The following is a 25,489-nucleotide window of genomic DNA, read 5'->3' as shown; positions in this document are numbered from 1 at the left end:
TTATTCTATGAAACGGGGGGTCGAAACAAATGAAATGTATCCCTGGACCGGGACCAAACTTTGGAATACAAGAGGACATTTAATCAATTTTAGTTATGTTTATTTGATAAAAAAAAGCAAATAGATTTAGTTGTCTATAACAAAAAATCAACGTATGAAGTACAAAGAACATTGGACTATTTACAATAATAAATTGAGGCTTACAGTCGTCCACCCATTCCATAGTTATATGGGTGCGTAGGGGCAGCGGTCCGCCCGATTCTCTGGTTATTATTCCAAAATAGATTCTAGTAAAATAGATAACAACGTAGAGTTTGTACACTCTCAGCTGTATTCTTACGTCACAAGCGTTGTTAACTTAGTTTTTGTGTCCGACAAAATTATTAATAATAGCGATAATTTTGGAATTTAGTCCTTTTCTTGCGGTCATATTAGTGCAATTTTGTGTTCTTTATTTTCTGTGTTTAAACTGCTTTATTTAATCTTTGGAAACTTTCCTTGCTATATTTGACATTTATGCCGTCGTGTATAATTGGTTCATTTCTCTGTTGCCACCTATTGTACTTCATACTCTATTAGATTATTCCAAACAAAGTGAGGACATAAAAAATCAAATAAGTTATTTTCTATGATACTGTGGAAACTGACCTAGTGTACCAAACCAAAAGGTAGAGTAATATCGAGTAGTTTTTACTCCCTGCTTGTTTATACTGATATAAATTGACTCCCCATTAAAACGAAGCCTTACCTATACCCAGCCTAACTAAGCTGATCTATTTCATGATCTATTGCATTAGGTCAGAATAAACTAAGGTGAGGTTCCTCTAGGACGGATGACCGGGCACTATTTTATAACTTGCAGCATACCTGAGAACTGTTCCAGAACGCATCTCCAAATTTTGCATCGTACTTAATCGCTACTGGGTAAATAACTCCTCCAACCTAAACATGTAGAATGTGAATATATATATGATCAATATAATTTGAAATACATTGTCTTTATCTAGCTTCTACGAAAATAGATTAAAGTATTAAAGAAGAACTCTAGACACCCATCCTCACATACGATATTAAACACTTTCCAAAACTAAATTAAAAAATATCGTTTCCGCATTTAAGCTTATTTTTAAACATATTATTAACGTCTTGTTTTTTTTCAAAAGAGTTGAAATTTTTTTTATAAATATAATATGTATAACCTCGAAACTGCCCTTCTTGAACTGCATGACGCTGGTATTGTTGATACAGGTTCCCTCAGGGAAAATCAAAATTGGCAGTTTGTTCGGGTCTTCTACATGCTCCTTTAACCTGGGCAAACATTTTGTTATTTTGAAATTAAAATACTTTTGTAAAATTTGGTCTTTTTATTTTGCAAAATTAATTTTCAAGATGTTAACCTATTCTCCTTTTCAAAATGGCCGTCAATCAGCTGTAAAATGGCGCAATGTTTGTACATAAAAATCCGCGGATTCGCTAGGGGTACCTGCGCGCAACCTCTGCTCGGTCCTTGACTTCGGATCTTTGAAACCAAATGTGCCCTGAGGCGCGGGATAGACTTCGTTGACAAATTCCCATCACTCCCCCGTGAGATTGTCCCACCTAGTCAAGGCTTGATATTAAAACTACAATATTTCATAAAGACATTTTCTTAAAATTTTTACATGATCCCGTTAAAAATTTTAATTTGTACGTAACAATTACAAGAAAAACCCAAAAAAGAATTAAGCATATGTTCAACGCCCATGCAAAAAGATGCTAAACGCTATATTTAGTCTGAAAATTCCAGGAAAAGATCGAGCACGGAAGACAGTTGTGACAGATAAAGAAGGGGGTTCTCTCGATAACATGCAAATGATATGAGGACAGGACAACCCTAATACATATGTTCAGAGTAAAGAAAAATGACATAACATATATTTGTACTACGATGTACTCCAGTCTCGGGTCAGTGATCACTGCTGATATCTGATAAAAAATTAGATAATTACAGCTGATAATAAATCCTTTTACTAGTGATCAAATGAAAGATTACTGATTAGTGCAACTAACAGATTAAGTGGTAAGTAAGATTATCAAGTAAAATAGATGGCAACTTAGAATTTGTACACTTTCAGTACAGCTGTATTCTTACGTCACTAAAATCTATAATAGTGATAATAAAGTGCTTATCTTAAAGTGAAAGAAGTGCATTTTTTGCGTTCTTATTTTCTGTTTTTTACAATTTTTTATTTAATCTTGGAAAACGTGTCAACTATTGGGAGAAATGTTGTCTTTCTTGTTATATTTGACACTTGTGACGTCATGTATAATTGGTCCATTTCTCTATTGCCACCTATTACTTGATAATCTATTTGCTAAGTAGTGCAGTGTATTGATAATGATAAAACTTCAGGGTGACCCATTAAACATGGGAGTGTAGGGATAGCTTTTAACCCGTCTTTTGGACATGCATATGAAAATTTAATTACATTACTTCCATCAATATTGCCTAATTTCTGGAAATTTCCAATTGCGATCTGTCTCTTATGTGGCAACTCATTCATATTTTCGAAGGTAAATTTGTCATTTAATTCATCTTTAAAAAAGAAATAAGCTTAAAATGTCGTCTCCAAATTCCCGTGTTTTCGGGCCACCCTGTAAAACTCTCCTACAACCGACTGGTTACTGATATATAACCCTTCTACTGACTGATTGCTGAATGCTGATATATAACCCTACTACTAACTGATGGCTGCTATATAACCCTACTACTGAATAATGGCTAATATATAACCCTACTACTGACTGATTGCTGATATATAACCCTACTACTGACTGATGACAATATTTGACCCAAGTACTGACAGATGGCTGATTTATAACCTTACTACAACTAATTGCTGATATATAACCCAACAATCGACTGATTGCTGATATATAACCCTTCTACTGACTGATTGCTGATATATGACCCTACTACTGACTGATGGTTAATATGTAACCAAAGTACTTACTGCTTGCTGATATATAACCCTACTACCGACTGATTGCTGTTATATAACCCTTCGACTGACTGATTGCTAAATGCTCATACATAACCATTCTACTGACTGATTACTGATATATAACCGTACAACTGACTGATTGCTGATAAATAACCCTACTACTGACTGATTGCTGATATGCAACCCTACTACTGACTGATTGCTGATATATAACCTGTTAAAAACTTGGAATCTGTCTTTTGACTCAGCTCTTTCAAACCATATTTGCGGTGAGGCCTGAAATAGTTTCCAAATAAAAAAACTTTAATTTTAAAAAATTCTTATTTTTAGTTGAAAGGGAATGCGTTTGAAATTTCAAGTGGGCCTAATTTAGGAAGGGCTTCGTCCGATTAACAACAGTGCCTCTCAAGATCCTGGAAGATATCGTCTGATTTCTATCTTGAAAAACCACAATTGTAAGTACTTAATTTTCAAGGTTAAAAACAAGAATAAATCTTTAATTCGTAATAATACAAAGCCTTGAAGGGACTATTGGACTATTGTGAATCAAGCACTCCCTAAACAGAGGGTCGCTTGAATGAAATTACGTGAACAGTCTCTTTAATTTACAAAATAAAAAGGTGAAAAAGTCACCTTAGAGAGCATATTCTGGATCAGACCAATAAACCCTCCGTGCCTCTGCCCAATCTAAAACAGTGAAAAGTGTAAGTAGTGATGGTCAATTACTTGCGTTTTTTAAAACTTTAAATGTTTTTTTGAACTCCACAAAAATCTGATAAGTTTATTTAGCTTATATTGGAAATGTGATTTTCTTACACTTTGCATAATTTTGACCATTTTAAAGATAAAAACGAAGATTTTCAATCTATCCGTCTTTTAGTTCAGTTGTCTGTCAAATTTGTTAAAAAACCAATTTTTACAGAATACAGTTTTGAGATATTGGAACCCTTACAAGTTTACAATAATTGTGTGGTGCCATTTGAAAGTCCAAAATCTAAAAAGTTCGTTAAAACTGGAATAACTATCTATATCTGATACATACAATTTACATATAATATATTATGATATAGTCTAGATTGTTTTAACTAACTTTAAGCTATCCAAAAAGCCAATTGAACAGAACACAAAAAAAATTAGAATCCGGTTCAGAGAAACAGTGAAACTCTCATTAAAAAAATATCGATTCAATCATACTACGCGTACGGTGGGTCTTGACACCCCCCCCCCCACGCCCAATAAACTGTCAATTTTCTACAGGACTCTTAATTTGCAATTGAGTCGAGATTTTGTGATTTCTTCATAAAGTCTTAATAGGTTGCTTATAAATTTCATGAAGTCTAAAGGGTTGCTTATAAATTTTAGAAGGGGTCTAAATCACCTTCTCTCAGATATTTTATTAAAATCTTACCAATGCATATGCATTATCACATGCTAGCACTAGAACATCTATTGGTGAGGTGTGGTTTGCCACGCATATACCAGCCTTGGGCCGGTTCTCTGTGTGGTGGTAACGGATCACAGCCGATAGAGCGCCACCGAGCACCTTCAATAATTTTTAAAGATGTTTAGGCAGAAGCCCAAAGGAGTTACGCGCAGTACAAAAAGAGAGCCTGTTCTAGCCGGCCCCCCGGACTGTCCTTGTCGCAGATTTCGGCCCAGAAAGTGTCTTAACCCAATATTTATATTTATATTTACTAATCTCTTTCTTTTAATTCAACGCGGCACGCGCGCATAACTCCTTTAGACAACTACCTGATGTTTAATGTTAAGGATTTGACTTTGGAGACAACTCTACGAAATTTATTTAGTTTGTTTAAGTATTTTTTATATTTATGACTGTATTAAATGCAAAAAGTCAAGTTATTACATTTACAGGCCGTCTTTATAGTCTCATTTTTAGTGGATAACCTTTATTACAATTTTTAAAGGTGGTGGTATCAATTACCATAGTTATCAATTGCTTCAGTCTACTTTTATTCCTATCCAATGTTTCTGTATCAGCCGAAGTAAGGGGCAATAGACTGCATGAAATATTAGAACTAACGTTGACTTATTGATAAAACCTAAAAAGATTGCAGGAAAACCATGATGATATAAATTTGTACCATACACAGTACAAAGATATAAGATTGGTAGCAATTCGATTCTGATTCTGTATATACCCGCTTTTATTTCTCATTTACCTTTCCTTTTAAAACATTTTAATAAATTGTACGAGTACCTGAACAGTATACACCCGCTTGTATTTCACATATACCTTTCCTTTTAAAACATCTTAATGAATTGTTTGAGTACCTGAAAGCATGATGTGAAAACTTGATAATTCAACCATCTCTTGAAGTCACTATTCCTCAACGGTCCTATAAACGCCATTCCAACACCCATATAAAGGATCTAAAGAAGAATTAAATCCTGAAAACGCTTATTTTTCTAAATTATAATCTCCTCCGCCATAGCTGGTTTGGATATCTGAAAAAGGACGTAAACAACCCGTTATAGTAACATGCTTAAGGGGAGTTAAGATAAAAGTGACCACCCTCCATTTGAAGAGTGGCATGTCAGATTCACCATTTATCTGATCAATAATGAGGAAGATTTAAATGATTAACACTCACAATTTCCTATATCAAGAAATCCTCAAGTCGCAAAGAAACAAAGTTGAGAATAATGTAATTAAAAATAGATCAACTAGCATTTATTCTTAATCAGATCTAGCTTTTAAGAGAACCGTTGTAAATCGAACATGCCACTCATAAACAGGAACAACACAACCCACAGCAGGCATAACAAGACACCCAGTTGTCACCATGGCATAAGGAATGTCACATGACATGAAGACGACATCTATTGGAGAGGTATGATTGGCCACACATATACCATCAGTCTTCGGTCTATTCTCCTTACTGATACCAAGCAATTGAGACACAATGGAAACAAAACAAAAAATTTAAAATAAAATAAAAAATCTAATGGTCGGTAATTTTATAATAAATGATGTTAATCCTAAGTTAAAACTTTAAACTCAGGAATTAAAGGGACTGTAAGCGTAATTTCAAGTGACCCTCAATTCAAAGATGGCAATGCCAAATTCTCATTATTATGCTTGATAGTTGGAAGTATGAATTAGATATCAGTATTTATTTTTATGAAAACTTATCATTTTCAATAGTGGTTTCTCTGCAAGGGTGATATGCGCATTTCTACTGCAGAAAAGCAAACATGAATTAAATATAGGTTTCAATTTTTCCATTGTGAATCGAGCAAAGCCATGAAGGATCACTTGAAATTACGATGATTACATTCTCTTTAAGTCCTTTAAGTGAACACTTCCTTTATGTTTATTCACGTATAAAAGCTGACTAAAGATTGATATCCAGAAATTATTTGATATTTTTAGGAAAGTGATTACTACTTATTCAAGAGATTAAAAATACAATATGTTCGATCTCAAGGATCAAAATTAGCTTGACGATCCTATGAAAGTTGACGACAGCAGAGAACGATCTGGCGAGAATCCTGAAAACTGTCAGAGCAGACCTGGGTGGTGCCGAGGCGAGGTGTTCAAAACTTGGTAGTTTGAGTGCATAAATATTTTCATTTAAGGTCAGTAGAAAAAGAAAGAGTCAAACCATTTCAAAGATTCTTAGATTTAGGAATTGAAATGATATCTCTGTGGCCTTCAAGGATTTAATTTTTTCGTTTAATATATTTCCTAATGTTTAAAATATTCTTTTCGTTTTATGTTTTTAGTTTTGACATCCCACTCTTTTGTTATAAAATTCGCTCTTCATTTCGTTAATTTTTCCCCTCTTTTTAGTTCCAAAATGAATTACGAATATCAATAATAGAAAAATCATATCAAAGATCTTTGACTAAATATCTAAGGAGCCCCATACTGTAAGGAAAAAATTAAAACAAATTATACTATGAGGGATATGCCACCAACCCTTTCTGCCAAACTGACTATCAAATCAAATCATACTTCCTACCTCCATATATGAAATGACTATACTAAATCCAAAATGAAGCCTGGGTTTTCAATTTTCTGTAGTTCAACTAATTACTTTCTTTCAATCGGCATTTTCTTTAATTAGGATGGTGATTTCACTAACGGAAAACCGACATTGTGGCCAGCATTGAAATGTTGACTAGGTTGATGAACTTTTTATTGACAAATGTGAACCCCTCGAACCTCTTGTAGAGCCAACGTCTCCAGCTGAGAATGGGAACTAAACCACAGAACGCAGAGGACGAAACCATGAAGATTAGCTTGGAAAATACACACAAATATCAGAGAGTTGAAGATGAAATACATCAGAATAGAGGTGTGAGACACCAGTATATCTTTAACAGTATTTTTTAATCCCAAGAGGGGGAATTCAAAAAACATGGTTTCGTTAAAGTCAAAGGGAATCCCCCCCCCCCATCATATTAGACAAAAAAAGCTCAACCACAATGGGATTAGAAGGATAAAAATGGAGAAAAAAATCCTCAAACTTACCCCAACTAAAAGGATTGCTAATCGTCCCGGGAACAGAACGCAGTATCTGAAAGCAAAATAATAACTTGATGAAATACAAATTTTAAACATAGTTTTGCCATTTTTACTTAAAAATTGTATTTTCAAAAAATGCATATCTTAAAACTTTATTTAGATTCGATTATTCATACATGCAAATTTAAGATACTAGGTTCGTCTTCTTTTTCAATTGTGAACATTTTCTCTTTGCAAACATTGTAAAACAAAAACAAAAAAAGTTAACGGATTTTATCTGGGTCATGTGAGGTCCCACATAAAAATTTGGTACGATCGGTTCAGCCGTTTTGACGTTTATTGGATACAAAAAAAAGTAAATCTACAGACTAGGCTTTTAGAGCCCTGCGCGCTCCAAGTGCCCCCTTTTCTTATAACAATTTAAACTTTTAGTTGTTACTCTTCAGGTCGCCATTTTATTTTCATTCTCTAAAAAATTTGGGGCCAAATTTTTTTTAATTTGACAGTCCATTAACCTAGCATGGGGTCATAAAAGTTGCCACAAAAAATTGGACCAGACGTTAATTGAATAAACATATACACAGTTCGATATACTATATAAAAGTAAATATTATATTTATGCTCAGCTGTAATGTACATTGTACAATTATTCCTTCATTTCACTAAAATTGACGAGTTTGTGTAGAGTTAGTGTAAAATGTCAATTATCAATTAAAAAGATTTATTCTAAAATAATCTGAATATATTTTCAGATATAAAAGATTTATTCACCTTTGAGTAACTTCATCTTCTATGATAGCTGCTACACCCGTTTTAACATAATCCAGAACATCACTGAAATGATAATGTAATTTCAAGTTCAACCCTTCATTTTAAAAGTTACCTGTCCGATTTACAACTTTTACCTTTTAATTCTTAAACCGTTCATTTTTTGAAAAAAAAATCCGTACAGTAAACTTAAAAGCCTAACAAAAAAGCATAAATATCGGTGCAAATTTTGGTAAAAAAATTTAAAAGCGTAATATTTTCCCACCCTGTAAAAATCCCCTATTTTTTATTCCCTAAATTAACTCCACACACCTGAGATCAAACTCTCTCTGAAAAGTGTTAGCAGAAACTACTCTGTTCAGGAGCATTTTAGACATACAGTCACCTACCATCTCCTCCTCTTCCTAGATCAAAGATAAACATTTCGAAAAAATATGCTTCTCCTTAAATTGTTGTCGTCATTATAATTTTTTCTTTATTGTACATGATAATTTTTTTTCTTTTTGTACATGATGAAGATAAAAAATAAGCAGATTTTCTTATTTTTAATGACGGTTATTCAAAACTTTTAAAGCACCAAAATTTTAAATTTTAGATCGAATCGACCATGTGAGATCCTAAATATTTTGTCCTGATCGGTCCCCATGCTATTTGGATACAAACAGACAAATCAAAAAGATAGAAAGTCATTCAATAAAAAAAGTTTTCAACCTGTATAGGAGCTGGAGCTGGTTTGTCTGGTATCAGAATCAGATTATCCTTTCTAGAAAACAGAGAGTTTAATAAACTGTTTCCGGATCCGCAATAATTTTTTTTTAAATCCCGACTTAAGAAAGTGTCACTTTAAATAGATTAATTTAAAGATGGAACATGGCTTATAACTAGTTGGAACACTTTTAGTAAAAATATTCAGAAGAAATTAATTTAATCCACCGAACTACAAACAGATCCAGATTAGGTGTTTTGTGAAGGGATTAAAATACAGAAGTTTCGACCTCTGGTTGAGTTATCAGCTGAAAACTTTAGAATGGATAAACTTTAATCCTGACTTCTTGATCCGAATATCCACTGTGGAAACTTTTCATTTTAGTCCTTAATCCACTCTTTTTCTCTCTCCTTGGATATCCGTTAATTGTTTTCTCCAATGAGAATATTTCTGTTCTCTCATTGGTTGCCCGCTTTTCTCTGATTGGCTGCTACAGTTTCTCAGATGATTAAATATTAATTTGAATTTTATCGTTTTTAATACACTTTTAATATAATCTTGCAAGATTATGTTAATCTGGAGATCAAGAAAAAGAGTGGATTAAGCCTTAATCCCGATATCCACCATTCAAAAGTTCCCAGCTCAGTAATCAGTAATTAAGAACTCTACTTCCAACGCACTTCGCACCAATATCCGATTTTAACTTTAATCTCTCTTCTTTTATAGATTTTTTTTCGTGGATTTTGAAAAATACATTTTTTTAAAGGCAAATTTGTTCAATTCTAACCATCTCAAAACATTTCCTGGGATCATGTGATGTCCCACAAAAAATTTGAGCCCGATCGGTTTTGCCTTATTGGATACAAACGGACAAACCGAAAGACAGACAAGCCAAGTATTTATATACTAGAAATTCAAGGCGCTTCGCGCCCTTCTTTCTAGCCTTAGAGGGCGCTTCGCGCCCATCTTCTAAATTAGTTGTGAACATGTTCTCTTTGTGTACATCGTAAAACAAAACAAAAATAATTCGTGGATTTTTACAAAAAATTTCGCGGATTTTCAAAATTTTTTAAAATTTAATGACGATCGATTTTTGATAGAGACAAATATTTGAAATTTTGATTTTTCATAAACCTTCCCTGGGGTCCCTAGATGTCCCACAAAAAATTTGGGCCCGATCGGTTCAGCCGTTTTGACGTTTATTGGATACAAACAAACAAACAAACAGACAAACAAACAGACAGACAAGCCAAATTTATATATAGATATAGAATAATACCTTGAGATAACATTATGTCTTGAAACCAGTCTATCCAGGTGTCCAGGACGGTCCAGTTCAAACTCACCATCTCCGGTCCCAGGGACTGAAGGGACCTCATCCTGGAACAGATTTGGTTTATTTGTTTACAATTAGATTTTTTTTGGTTTGTTGCTTTGTTATATTACTGCAATCATTAAAATTTTTTCACATTATTGAACAAATAAATGTTTCAAGGGTATCTTTGTGAATCTGGCACTGCCATCATTTGTATACAGAAAATAAGTTTTGATGATCCTGATTTCTTTTTATGATCTCCATCCTTTATCTGCCCGCGCACTTTTGCTCGAATCTTTTTAAACCCGAAAAATGCATGCACATTGCACAAAACATATTTTGTTCACATGAAAAAAATAGTTTCCTACGACGATGCTAAGTTATGTTTGCACACTGTTTAAATTTTCCGGAGAGTAATACGTTTCCTCCCCCTTTGATCACAAAGAGAATGAAGTCCAATTTCTTAAATTCCCAGGAGAAAATAATATATAAGCCTGTTTATACCTTTGAGTTATATTTAACGAAAGAGTCTGAGTTTGTTGAATTCTGATTGTAGGTCGTGCTTGATTCAAGTTCATCATCTTCCACAGAATAAAAATTATAAATGTCATCATTTTAAAATTATTTAATTATAGTTCCGTAATACATACAATGTTTTTCTATGTTTGCTCGTTTGTATATTAAACTTCATAACGACTGAACCCCAATGCCCCAAGAATTTTGACCAGAAAAATATTGATTATTTTTTGTTGGAAATCCATTAAAAATTAAAATTAAACGTGAAAGTTTTAGTTTTATTTTGTATATTAAAGATGATGGCGGCTTGAAAACAATATTTAAAAACATTCATCTTATTCCATATTTGTGTGGCTGATAATGATCCAACTAAACTGTGATTACAAAACATAAATCAAAATCGAAATTACAAAAATCGTTAGCTTAAAAACACAATTTTTCTAATTCAACTATAATTCTGTCAAACAAATCAAATCAAACTAACAAAAAAAAAACACCGAGTCAACCATTGTCCATTATTCATTAGAAGTCTTTACCTGATTCTGAGTCCTGTCCAACCTTAAACCTTGAGAGTTTTCTTTCTCGATCCAGAGACACATAACGTGCATACTGCAATATATTTAGTTATACTGCAGTTAAAGAGCTTGTGCATTACACAGATATACAGTTATTAGAGACACATAACGTGCATACTGTAATATATTTAGTTATTAGAGACATATAACGTGCATACTGCAATATATTTAGTTGTTAGAGACATATAACGTACATACTGCAATATATTTAGTTATTAGACACATAACGTGCATGCTGCAATATATTTAGTTATTAGAGACACATAACGTGCATACTGCAATATATTTAGTTATTATAGACACATAACGTGCATACTGCAATATATTTAGTTATTAGAGACACATAACGTGCTTACTGCCATATATTTAGTTATTAGAGACGCATAACGTGCATACTGTAATGTATTTAGTTATTAGAGACATATAACGTGCATACTGCAATATATTTAGTTATTAGAGACACATAACGTGCAAACTGTAATATATTTAGTTGTACTGCAGTTAAAGAGCTTGTACATTACAGCAGTACGTTCTTAAGTTTGAGAGCTTGTATACAAAGCACAGATATACAGCAGTACGTTTATAAGTTTTAGAATCAGTACTGTACATAACAACAGACGTTTTAAAGATTAGGAACCTGTACAGTGTACAGACGTAAAAAAGCACGGTTTTAAGTTTGAGAATTTTTTCAGTGTACTGTACGTTTTAGAAAACATTCACATAAGAAGGATAACTTTATATAATTACCTCGAATATATTCAGAAGAACACGAACATATAGCCTTCGGATGCCCAAACTCTTTCCGAATGATGCTGAATTAGAAAATGAAATATATACAGTGCCTTATTTTGGCCTTTAATAATTTTAAAAAAGGATTTATTCTTCTTAAATCTTCAGATTAGTCCTGAAAATATTTATTTAGAGCCATTAACGGTCCAATATGATGTGAGACACCCTGTTTAAACAAATATGAAATGAGCCACAGGTGTCCCACGAAACATGACGGTGGCAAAACTTCTTGAAATTTGATTTTTGAAATTATTTGAAATTATTTTACCGTTCACATAACGATTACAAAATTTGGTCCGTCTTTTTTTGTGCTGTCAATATTACCGGAGGTATTAAAAATTTCGAATTCTTAAATAAAGCCTAAATTGTTTCTTGGGACACCATGTATCTAAAATATTAATCAATAGTTTCCCGATAAATCTTATCTTTTATTAGTAATGAGTCATAGAAAATCTAACCTTACTTTGACTGAATAGTGAATATTCTTTGAATAAATGAATACTAATTAATGAAAGGATGAATAAAAAAGAATGACAGATTAAATGAATGATAACAAACAAAGGAATGAATACAAATACACGATTTAAAACTCATAAATGAATGACTACCAACCAATGAATAACTGACAATAAATACAAAAACTGGCGCGGATTGAATGCATGAATAAATGATTGAATGAATACCAATAATTAATTGAGTATCATAAATGAATACAAAAAAGGAACTGTCGTTTATCTAAAGAGGGGAAAGCTTGAATTAACAATAGAACCCTTTAACCTTGATCTGATCACAATTGTGGACAACATTTTAGTTTTTTTCTCATTGTTTCTGTAGCATTAAGCCGCAAGTTACTTTTAAAAAGAAACCTCTATTACATAAAATCAACTTTTTGAAAGAAAACCATGTACATCTCGTTCATTCATGATCAGAGAAAGCTGTTAAGGACACCATTGTGAATTAATAAATAAATTGCTACAGGGGTTTATATATTTTACAGAATTTGATTTTTGTTGATTTGGAAAAAAATGTAAAATTGGGCATCAAAAGGCAACTTTTTTTATTCTTTGATACTTTCTACCCAAACTCATTTATTTCCTCTTTTCAGCAAGCAAGCATATATAACTATAAAAAAATCATTTTCAAAAAGGGGGGGGGTATGATTTTTTAAGAAAATAAACACCCCTGAATGGCTACTAACCTAAAACAAGAGTGAGTGTAATGATAAATATAAAAGGAGGAAAGAGAAGATGGAAAATAAGGAAACTAAATGTTTCAAGAAACATTTTATCTGAAAAATAATTTTCTGTTAGAAAACAAATTATTGTTTGATCGTGTGTGCAAATATTTTTTGGCCTTAAGATAAAAAACAAAGAAGTTGAAATTTTGGTTTATGTTTGATATCTGGATAAAATTATACAGAGGACGCTGAACTACTTACCCCTGGTTCAAATCCTGAATTACTGATTCAAGTTTACCCTGAATGAAGATATGAATCGGTGTATTAGGATTTGAACCGGCGTAGGTAGTTCAGAGACCTCTCAAACTCATTAAATTCAGTCCCGGGATCATCTATTCAAATTAAAAATTTTGTATTTTAAAGGGACTGTCGAATATCCTTTAAACCTTTATCTGATCAAAAATGGGGAAGATGTCGTCCTCTTTAAAGCTTGAAAACTGTCTAATTCTGACATTTTACTACATAATCACTGTAATAAAAATGCGTAAGTCAATTTACAAGGAATCAAATACTATATATTTTCAAAGAGCACGTAATGGATATCTTGATCAGACTAAGATTTAATGGGTACCGTTTTGAATCAGAAATGTCCCTGTAAGTGCAGAGTCTCTTGAAATTACGTCTACAGTCCCTTTAAACTGTTAATTATTTCCTATCCTGAATCTGTTCAACTACAGATGGAAGAAACAAGATTTCTTATCAAACTGATCAGTCATCGGCTCAGAAGTCTCACGTCTCTAATACACTTGATAACCATAACATTCAGTCAAGAATATGTTAAAACAGGGCGTTTACTTCTTCACAAACATTTCCCACCCACCCTTTCAGGATTCCAACCACAGCCCCCCTCCCCCCCCCCAAGTTTCCCATGTCGCAAGTTTTATAAAATTAAGGATACACACATTTTTGTGTTTAAAATTAAAGTTGATTTGTGTGGACAGTGAGCAACCCTGCAAAACTTGCATATAAGAAATCAAAGTTTTTTTTACATTTTATGCAAGAGTTTCACGATTAACACGTTTTTGAATAATTTTTCTTGTATTAAATAACATTGATATTTATGAGACAAAAAATCATTTAATGTCTATAGTTAGTACGTTAGCAAGGAAAATATATGTGTACGCACGGTTATACTTAATTCCGGACTTAAATAACAAAATCATCATCAAGTACATGTTTACACAATCAAGTGAATTATGAATACTTTACAGTGTACAATGTACAGTGTGCAATAACAGTGTACAATGTACAGTGTACAATGTACAGTGTACAATTGTGTACATATCATTGCGCAAAGAAACTGATTACTAGCATCATAATCTAAAATTGACAACCTTATTTGATGGCGAAAACCTTAAACATTTCAAACTATTTACTCTGGCAGATGTTATAAATGGCGTAAGGATAGAAAATTAGAGTTTGAAGCAAATGATCAGGTTCTTTTTAGAAAAAATTATTTTGCAATTCAATTTGTACAGAGTATATTAATCAAGTACTTACTAGATTTATACAGAAATCAGAACTTTAAATACTAATTCCGTAAATAAGATTCTATAGATATAGTAAACATGCCGGAAGTATAAAACTTCCTCGCTTTGAGGCTCACATCTCAGTATTTAGAGGTAGTGGCTGAGGGGTCGAGTGACTTATCGACTTAGACTAATAAGGACTTTTCAAAATTAATTAATTAATAAGTACCCCTGCGTACATGCGTTATAATATAGCAATAATATTTATATAATATATAAATGTACAAATTGTACATGAAATCACAATTTAAAAATCACAGCATTTTTTATTCATAATTAACTTTTTAATTTATAGATAATTACTAAGTTGCTTTTACGATAAAAAATTTATACTTTGGCCTTAATACAGATTAGTATCATTTAAAGATGACTTTTACTAATATATTGATTAGGACCCTGTGTACTTTTTATAACCCTATAGCTACTTTTATACAACTGACATTGGGTAATACGATCTTATATTAAATATAATAAGTTTCCCCTTCTTTTATGATCTGAGTTGTGCAAGCATTTTCTCTATTTCGTCATCTGCGTTTTTGTTCTTCGTTGATATCGTCTCTCCGCCAAGTTTTCCCTTGTGCGCAGACGGGGCATTCGACAGCTGAAAAATGGCGGTTAATTCGAGGGAAATTGCATAGTTTCCAAGATTCAAACTGAAAGTGTTTTACGTTGAGAAAAAGCACAAAAATTTAAATTAATATTTTTAAGAAACACTTCCAAGAGTATTACTTCAAAATATGGAAACTATAGCGACAATTTGCAAAACATTAAAATTAAATGGCGACAAACCTTTCCAGTAAGTTCTATACCAATCTCATCAAGAACTTGTGAGACAATGGCATTCTCTTCCTCCTCATCTCCGCTAAAATAACATCATTTAAAAATGTGCTCAATATTAATAGTTAAAACCAAATAAACTGTGCAAAGAATATCGTCTTTGTTATTCGTTTTATAAGAAATGGCACAAAGATTTTTTTATTTTCAAGTGCTGCAACTGATTAATGTTTAGGCAATTAATACTTTTGAAAAAGTTGAATTAATTAATACATTACTTATGAAAAGTACAGTACACTACAATATTAAATGGATAGGCAATTGAAAAAGTTGCAAATTAAAAATTCTTCAGCCATATTTTATATCTTTTCAGAATATTTTTTAACATTTATTTTTTAATTTTAATTTTAACTAACAATACACAATTTAAAAAAAAGATGACTCCGAGAATTCCGCTGTTTTCTGGTTCTCACTACAGTATATTATTTTCATGTTCGAATTAATTTACCTCTCATTCATGATATCGTCTAATGTATCATTCATTAGTTCTTCCGTCATTCCCATTTTTGTGTTTGCAATGTCAAACTCCTAAAAGAATTAAAACATCAAATGTTAGTTCAAGCTGTTAAATCTTTTCGACGGTTTATTTAAAGGAATAGACAATTTGCTCGATAAATGAAGGTTAACCTTAATTCAAACGTTTTCGTAATAAATATCGAGTTCAGGAGTTGAAACTATGCGCTATCCTCTGATCTGAAAACTTTAGAATTGAAGATATCGAGATTAATGGTTGATATCCACTTTTTTTAATCTAAAACTCAACCAATCAGAGTGAGTATGCAGAATCCCAAACAGCTAATCAGGAGCCAGGAATTTGAAATTTTGCGCACCATTTTATGAGAGAACTCCCATTGGTCGGAATCCAGTGGTTTTGTTCAACAAGAGGGAAAAAGAGAGAATAAGGCAGAGATCAGAAGTACAAAAAAAGGAATGAGTCCCACCTGCATGGTTTTAGCCACCTGAGCCGGGTTCATCAATTTGTTCATCTCACCCATCGTCTTTGCTGTAGAGCCCATAGCTTCGGAGAGTTTAACGTTAGCTCCCATAGCCTTGGCGGAGCTACTCGCAGCCTGAACCTAGATCACACGTTTAATAGAATTTCAGAAAAACTTATTCTCTTAATCTAATCAAGTCAGAACAAATTTGGGTGACTCACATGAACCCCCCCCCCACGGGAAATTTTTCGGCCCATTTTCTTCATATATATTTTAAAATTTCGCCAATGAACGCAAAGAATACGCTAATTAACTGTTTTCTTTTTAAAAATGTAAACAACAGGGTTTCCCACGAAACATGACAGTAGCATGACGACTTTGATGGTCGTCTTTGATCATTGAAAAATAAAAGGGGGTATAGGCTTACACTGAAAAATAGTGTATTTGTTATTTGTTTTATATACAATGCACTTAAAACAAGGTTTTTTCGCTAGGTGTCTCTGTCACGTATAATCATTCAAAGCATCGAGAGCAGAGACACCTGGACCTGGCGGCGTTCTATTTCGGCTTTTTAAGTTCATTGTATACAAAACAAATAAAATATTATGAAATATAACCTATATAAAAATGCATCAAAAATAATCGATGACTATAGGTTGTAATATCTGAATGATTTGTTTAAAATAAAATTGATTTTTTTACGATCCAAGTCCTTTTTAGAAAATATTTTAATTTTTCGCCGTAAGCCTATACCCCCTTTCATTTTTCGCGAACACTCCCTTTAATAATCAACCTTTCTTTGGGTAGCGATATTAAAATCCCGACTTGCAGGAATATCTGTTTTTCTTTTACTAGTCTTACTGAAGTAAAAAAAAACTTTTATATCATAACATTTAAAACCATGTTAACATTTAAGTTGAAGGAAACAGAATATATAATTGCCCAGTAAAAACAAGTTCGAATTTGCTTATAAAACATAACTTACCCTGCTAGTTGCCTGGTACGTTCTGTTTTTCTGTTTTCTTATATTTATCAACTGCTTAGCGAGAACTGTTAGAACCTAACAAATAAAACTTAATTATTTAAAAACAAATATTCAATCGGAATTCTCTTAAAGGCATATTGCTAAGACTTGTTCAATTCTCATGGCCAAACCTAACAGAAAAGGGTTAAAGAACAGGCTCCACAACCTTTCTTAAATTCTCAATGTTAAATTTCCCGTTTTCTGAGTGGCTGTTTCGTTTCTGCAAACGACACTCTGGTTGGTTGAATTTTAGACACTTTTCTGGATATCAAATATAACTTAATTTAATCTGCAGATTAACAAAAACAGGAGATTAGGCATTGGTCTTGATATTCGCAATACTGAGCTGAAAACTTTAGAATGGGATATCCTTAATCCCGATCGGTTAATTAATCTGGAGATTAAATTCATGAGGAGAACAAGCAATATTTAATCTGGAGATTAAGAAAAAGAGTGGATCAAGCATTTATCATGATATTCACAATTCTAAAGTTTTCAGCTCTGAACATATATTTACATGATACATTGTATTTCCAATAAACGGAACTGTTGTAAAAATGGCGCTAATCTAAAACGCTCGAACTCAATAATCACAATGGAAACTTTAATATTAATAAGTGAATAAATCTGTCAGACAACAAAGATTCGGAATAATGCTTTTTGAAGAGATTATCATTTTCAAAAGTTCCAACCTGCTTATCTCCGGTTTTAGCTGCTTTCTTAATCTCCATTTCCAACTTTTTCTCTTCTCTTTCCAACTCACTGAAATAAAATAATATTTGATCAAAAAACTTTTAAGTTATTTCTAAAAATAAACTTAAATAAATGTAAAATTTGGTTTTGTTTTGACAAAAATGATTTACAAAGCCAAATTTCGAAGGATAGTCGTCAAATTTTCAATTATTATTTAATTTAATTGAATTTTGAAGTAATTTAAACAATTTAAGTATAACCCACAGATCAAGTAATTCAAATCCCTGAATGAAATTTTAAATAATTGACAAGGAAGGAACCAAATTTATAATTGCATGGATAAGGATGACAACTGTCCACTTTCAGGTCAATCAAGTCTCATCTTAAGTGGGTAACACCGTAGCTCAAAAGTCCTACCTAACTTACAGTACGATCAAAAAGAAAGATTTATCTTTCTAAAATTTTTGTTACAAAATACAAATGAAACTTACAAGTTTAAAACAGATAAATCGACACATTATTTCTCTTTAACAGACGAATGATTAAGAAAGGATCTCTTTGAAAACCCGTTTTTCTTTTTCATTTGGCAACGGTTATATTTTTCGGTTAACGTATTTTGAACGAAAATATTTATTTAGAATCTTGATATAAACTTCCACTTTTGCATATAATTTTTAATTAATTCAAAAAAATCTATATTTGATATTTAGCTGGATATGATTCTTCTTTGAAATTTCGTATACTTTTTAACTAGGATAAATTCCAAAAAATCAAAATTTTTGTTGAAATAGAAAGAAACTTATTTCTTTTCAATTAATCTTCATAAAATATTTCAAAAATAGAGAAAGCTTCTTTAAAGGGACGTTCAAACGACCCTTTATTTATTGGAGCATGCCCGATTCAAAACGGTACCCATATAACCGAATTACTTCTGCAAAAATCATAATTGATTATTTTAAATTGCGGAATTTTCTTGGCCAGACAGAAAAATATTTTCCTGATTTCTACTTATAAGACAATCGTTGTGTATCTAACTAACTATTTAATTAAGACTTCCCTAGAAACTTGACAGTCAAATTAAAAGATAGAGTTGCGATCATATATTAGTCACATAAACGTCATTAATAAGTCGTACGATGTACAATGTCCAATGTACAATGTACAAAGTACAGAGGACATTATACATTGTACTAAGTGCCTACATTGAATATTTACATTGTACAGACAGAGTACATTTTACGTTGTAAAAAGTACATTGTGCATTGTACATTGTACATAAGCATCAAATATATCACCGTCTGTCTCTTTCCACATCTCTTGTTATTTTCCGCATAGCCTTGTCATTCTCCCGCAACTGTTCTTTCATCGTTGGTTTCTTCCCGAACAATTTGTCCATTTTCGCGGATTTTCTGAAATCTAGTTTTTACATAATACCGATGGATGATTTAACAATAATACACGGGTTTAATATATACTTTAAGATAAACATTAAAATTAATATCCATTAATAATTGATATTTTTAATTATTAATAATATTTTTAAGACAAGAAATTACGTTTAAAAGATCTAAATTCACATTTTACATCTATCCTATTCTCTAGAAAGAGGAGAAAATTAAAATGCACAATATTGCGATTTTGGTTTCAGGCTAAAAACTCGGAATGCGTTTTGTATTCGGCTTCTGCTTGATGACGAACACTGAGTTCACTGTTTAGCATCGTGTTTCATAGAGGCCAGATCTACCGATGTATCGAACCCATTTGATCACATCGTGGTCAGAGTAGTTCAGTTTGGGCTCGAATACCTAGAAAAAAAAACAATACTCTTTATCTTATCTCTGTTTGTCCGTCAGTTTGTTTGTCCGATCATAACTCGGAAATCCCGTACCTATATGCCTCAAATTTCGATTGGGGAACTCAGGAGACCCATGGGTATGTTCATAGCTTGGTTTTGATATTCTAAGTTGAGTGGGTCGACTTTTATAGCGAAAATTTAGTTTCCCAGTAAAATCGTTCAAATGCGGGTAAAGGGTGGTAGTAACTTTTAGTAACTTTGGCAGTGCTGGGTTTCCAAGCTATTACATATATAAAGTTGTAATCTCTATTTGCCTGTCTGTATATTTGTTTGTTCCTTTATAACGCAGGAAACCCTTGACTGATATGCCTCAAATTTTAATTGCGGAATTCGGAAGAACTAAGGAAATGTTCTTTGCTTGGGTTTGAGATCCTAAGTTGAGTGGGTCGGGAAAAATAGCTAAAATTGTGATTTACGACTAAGTGCGGGTAAACGGCGGGAGTAACTATGAGTAACCTGGGCAACGCTGGATTCCCAAGCTAAGTAATAAATAAGAAAACATAATTTCAACAATATTTACGTGTTCGAATATTATCCTTCTCAACTTAATCCCCTACCTCCTTTGGAAAATGATTGCACGAATTTACCCAGAAATAATTTTCTAAAAGTTCCCAAGATTATATGACGTCCCATTTTTTACGAATTCAAAAATATCGATTTCTAATATGAATTCCCCTGCTTTAAAAAAAAGAGAGATAAAAAATACTGAACTAACAAAAACACTGGCAACTAAAAAATCTATAGTTTGTTGTTGGTGTGCTGATTGCACCATACATAAGAAAATAGATCTGAGCTGAAAACTTTAGAATGGTGGATATCAGGATTAACGCTTAATCCACTCTTTTTCTTAATCTCCAGATTAAATATTGCTTGTTCTCCTCATGAACTTAATCTCCAGATTAATTAACAGATCGGGATTAAGGATATCCCATTCTAAAGTTTTCAGCTCTGAACTCAAACCGACAGACATTTTAGTCTAATAATAATAAGAAGATCTAAAAGGGAACCAAACATGGAACCCCTAGACAGCCCTCAGAGTGCGGCGTATCTACATGCGGCCAGGAATCCATCCAGGCTAACACACAATATTTAACGCCCGTTCATTAGTGATACATCCCAGTGGCTGACAGCCAAAATGGTCAGTTACGTAATTGTATCCAGCAACTAAATATAAATGGTCTATTTGACTTACCTTGAGATATCGAACTTTGAATCCCGATGGTGCAAATGGAACCTCAAAGTTCATTGAAATCGGCGGTCGAGTCCACTTCTTTTTGGTATCGGTTTGCAGAAGCTCAATCTCAGCCGAAATCTGGGATTCCTGTCCGCCCAAACCCACGCTCAGTTATTTAATGCAATAAAAAAAAGATAAAACGCGTAAGATTTATGAACTTCCCTATTTTACAGAAGGTCCATAAAAGTGTGAAAAATCGACATTTTCGCAATCTTGTTTAATTAGATGTTATAAAGAAAATAGTGTTGCCAACATCAACTTATCAAGCGAAATGGATCTGTTTACCCTGCTCACTGCAATATTGATGTTCATTATGATTTTTGAGGCCGAATTTAAAGAAATTGAGCCGCGGCTTACATTTGAGATGTGACTTAAAAATGGTTGGTTACACTTAAAATTGTATTCAATGTTACAAGATTTAAGCCGGCGCTCAATTGTAACCGGATTTAGGCGGATTTGAGACGCGGCTCAAATTCATTAAATTTGAACTTTGGACTATCAAAACCTTAACTTTAATTCAGTTCTTTTTTCCACACTTTTCATGATCCACTGAAGAACCTAATTTTTTTAAAAATGAATGTTAGAAAATAATTTTAACATTAATTTTTTACAATAAGAAAACTAGGTGTGTTTGTTCCTTCATGCCGCCCATCCTCTTAATCTTCCAGACAATGGCGTTCTCACTCGCCTTATACTTAGCCTTGCCCTGGTAACAAACAATTAATCAATCAATCAATCAATCAATCAGTAACTTAAAATTAATGTATAAACCAGTCACAAACCAATTAATTAATCTATCAATTTATCGATAAACAAACATTTAAACGATTTATTAAACATATTACTTAATCAATAAGAAATAAATTGATTAATGAATATGACTCAATCAATAATTCAAAATATTGAAATACAAAAAATAAATTAAAAAATATATTCATTATTTATCATTTATTAATATTTTCAATAAAAGTAACATTAATCTTTGACAATCTGCCATGCTACAGTGAAACCCTTAATAACGAATACATCGGAAGAATTTATCAAATGTCGTCTTGACAATTTTTCATTGAGTTTTATACTATATTACGTAAATTTCAGTATTTGAGAAAATAAATAAATAGCCATGAATATGCGGGAACAGTTTTAAAGAGTTCTATATAATCATTTAATTAAAAAACTAAATATCTGCAACATTCCATTATCAGAAAGTGAAAAATACGACATTTGATGAATTCTTTCGATATATTCGTTATTAAGGGTTTGACTGTAGTTAAATTCTAATAAAAACTCGCATTTTGGATTTTCAAATGGAATATTTAGACTATTTAAAATCTGTACAAATGAAGTATCATTCCCCCCCCCTTCCCTTCACCATCTTGTAAATATAAATACATAAATAATAAAAAATACATACCTTCATACAGATAAGTTGAACTCCACTAGTATTCAATGGAGTCGGAATACGGATCTAAAATATCAAAAATAATGTAATTAAACATTTTTTTGGGCTCTTGGGCCTTCTGGGACCAGACTTCATGTACTTTTAGAAGTAGCTGAACAGCTTTTTTAGTGCCGGTTCAAATTGAAGAGAAGTGATTGAACCACGCCAACACTGTTCAACCATTTCTCGAAATTTATTTATTCTGCTGCAGTACATTTTCCTGTTTGATTTAAAATCAGAAAATAAATCCAAAAAATTTGACTCTTTAATCTTCGACAAATTTTGTATTTCTTTGTTTTTAATGTTCCGCAACCTGACATTCCGTTGTGACTGAATAAGACTTAAGACACAACAAGACTGTTGATCGAAATCGGCTACAAACAAACAAACAAACAAACAAACAATTAACCATCATTACATAAGCCCAAGAAAAAATCTTAGCGCTCCTGCGATTTCTTTAGAACTAAATTAGTTATTAAATAAACTTAAAGGAACAAAACACATTTGGAGAATGTGGAGATAAAAGTATTTTTTTAGTTCCAAATATTTTTACAAATATTTCTGGATTCTGAAAAAAATGGTTGTGATTGAAGAAAACTATCCTCACCTCGATCTTCTGTGCAAGCAGGCTTGGTTTAAAGCTTGACTTTACAACAACCTTCACTTCAAGCTTAGATCTAGAAGATGGTAAAGTTATAAATTAATATTTATTACTTTTAGATGTCAACTCTTGTAGCTAAATGTTTACTTTAAGTTACTGACTAAAAACTAAATAAAATGGAAATTGAAAAAGATTTTTATTGGTAATATCATTATCATTATCATTATCATTATCATTATCATTATCATTATCATTATCATTATCATTATCATTATCATTATCATTATTATAAATAACATACCTTCCCACCTCCCGTACAAGAGGAATAACACGGAACGGAAGAGAGATATCCTTTAAAAAACAATCAAATTAAATGTTTTAAAAATAATCAAATTAATTTAATCACAACTAAAACCGTTCAATTTACATGATATGTTTTAGAACATATCAATTGATTCAGGAGAGATCAATACATTCAAGAATCAATTAGTTCAGGAGAGATCAATTAATTCAGGAGATATCAATTGATTATTTCAGGACAGGTGAATCAATTTGGGACAGATCAATCAATTGATTCAGAACAGATCAATCAATTGATTCAGAACAGATCAATCAATTTAGGACAGGTGAATCATTTCAGGACAGACCAATCAATTAATTCACGACAGATTAGTCAATTTGGGACATTTCAATCAATTCAGAATAGATCAAACAATTCAGACCAGATCAATCAATTCAGGGCAGATCAATCAATTCAGGGCAGATCAACCTATTCAGGACAGAACAATAAATTCAGAACAGATCAATAAATTCAAGACTGATCAATTAAATCATGGCAGATCAGTTAATTTAGGACAGATAATTCATTCAATATAGATCAATTGATGAAAGGCAGATCAAAAAAATAACGCAGATCAGTTTTAAATTTATAAATTGATCTAGCCCAATAAATTATAAAGAATCGGAATAAATATTTAATTAAGTACTGCAGTGAAAGCAAGGAAGATATACAAGGAAGTGTACTGCAGTTTCTTGGAGGAATGTAAACAAACTTAGTGCTGATCAAGCATACTTTTCTTTAAATTCCTTAATGGAAAAGGCAATTTCCTTTTTTGAATTTTGTTTTCATCTTCTAATTCAGGAAACCTTTAATTTTACAATAATTCTAGTAATTACGTGCGCGCACCTTGGTAGTCCTGTATCTCATAAGCTCGTGCTCCCCGTCTGGTGGAATGAAGCTGATGGCGTGCTCGGTCTCAAACTTGCTTAATTTCACACACTGTGTGCACAGAAGTCAGTCATGTGATTGCACATGTCAAAAAATTCCAAATTTGGTTTCCCAAGCCCCCCCCCCCCAGATTAGGATTTAGATCTTAAAACCTTATCAATTTTTTAATAAAAACGACGTTATTTTTGTGTTAAAACAAAAATGGCATAATTTAATTATACTAGTCGATGCAAACCCATTTCTGACCCAACATGGACAAAATTTATTGCTGCTATTATTACGCACTTCAGTACATCCCACCCAGGGGGCGGAAAAGTCATGCGTGTGTCTGTACCAAAAGAGTGTGTTTGTGTAATAAGGAACCAAATAGTGTACTGTCTGTGTTAACAGTACAGAAGAATTTCGGTATTTGTACAGTATTGGAGAGTACATTTGTTTATTGTTAATTGTTTATTAAAAATAAGTGTAATATAAGTCAACACTATAAGCCAAAATTTCATGCAAAGAATATAATTTGATTAAAGTTTACAATAAACTACTTTCAAGCTTAATTATAATTGACAACATTTTTCTGCACTTTCCTTGACTGTAGTCATATGATAAGGAACCCGTCTGCAAAGCAGTGCGATTGGTTTCTCACGCCAGACCAGCGCCATTTCCCTCCCTTTTATTCTTGTTCCCTGATCCCACCTCCACCCCTTTCCCTTTCAGACCGTTAACCCCCCCCCCC

General features: G+C 32.4%; 2 protein-coding genes across 2 annotated transcripts in view; both read right to left on the bottom strand.

Annotated features, from left to right (window-relative positions):
* LOC111710904 (glycerol-3-phosphate acyltransferase 3) overlaps positions 1–24,077 on the bottom strand; it is a 27,756-nt gene extending 3,679 nt beyond the window's left edge. Inside the window, exons 1-20 of the mRNA XM_023485095.1 lie at positions 24,072–24,077; positions 23,658–23,666; positions 13,347–13,436; positions 12,107–12,171; positions 11,321–11,393; positions 10,773–10,852; positions 10,233–10,333; positions 8,959–9,010; positions 8,560–8,651; positions 8,251–8,313; positions 8,060–8,072; positions 7,486–7,611; positions 7,097–7,253; positions 6,459–6,606; positions 5,791–5,887; positions 5,280–5,378; positions 4,393–4,527; positions 1,484–1,599; positions 1,200–1,308; positions 868–942 (exon numbers count right to left, since the gene is read on the bottom strand). Coding sequence (XP_023340863.1) covers positions 868–942; positions 1,200–1,308; positions 1,484–1,599; positions 4,393–4,527; positions 5,280–5,378; positions 5,791–5,887; positions 6,459–6,606; positions 7,097–7,253; positions 7,486–7,611; positions 8,060–8,072; positions 8,251–8,313; positions 8,560–8,651; positions 8,959–9,010; positions 10,233–10,333; positions 10,773–10,852; positions 11,321–11,393; positions 12,107–12,171; positions 13,347–13,431 — 1,686 coding nt within the window. The 5' untranslated portion in view covers positions 13,432–13,436; positions 23,658–23,666; positions 24,072–24,077. The remainder of the gene's footprint in view (positions 1–867; positions 943–1,199; positions 1,309–1,483; positions 1,600–4,392; positions 4,528–5,279; positions 5,379–5,790; positions 5,888–6,458; positions 6,607–7,096; positions 7,254–7,485; positions 7,612–8,059; positions 8,073–8,250; positions 8,314–8,559; positions 8,652–8,958; positions 9,011–10,232; positions 10,334–10,772; positions 10,853–11,320; positions 11,394–12,106; positions 12,172–13,346; positions 13,437–23,657; positions 23,667–24,071) is intronic.
* The window catches only part of LOC111710912 (AP-2 complex subunit mu-like), a 21,605-nt gene continuing 16,024 nt past the window's right edge, over positions 19,909–25,489 (bottom strand). The window contains 7 exon segments of the mRNA XM_023485106.1: positions 19,909–20,205; positions 21,448–21,576; positions 22,127–22,195; positions 22,904–22,957; positions 23,538–23,607; positions 23,833–23,882; positions 24,718–24,903. Coding sequence (XP_023340874.1) covers positions 20,113–20,205; positions 21,448–21,576; positions 22,127–22,195; positions 22,904–22,957; positions 23,538–23,607; positions 23,833–23,882; positions 24,718–24,903 — 651 coding nt within the window. The 3' untranslated portion in view covers positions 19,909–20,112.

This window comes from Eurytemora carolleeae, unplaced genomic scaffold, assembly GCF_000591075.1.
Source record: "Eurytemora carolleeae unplaced genomic scaffold, Eaff_2.0 scaffold953, whole genome shotgun sequence".
Taxonomy (NCBI): domain Eukaryota; kingdom Metazoa; phylum Arthropoda; class Copepoda; order Calanoida; family Temoridae; genus Eurytemora; species Eurytemora carolleeae.
Note: the sequence above shows the minus strand (reverse complement) of the source record. Positions and strands in the feature narration are given on the sequence as shown.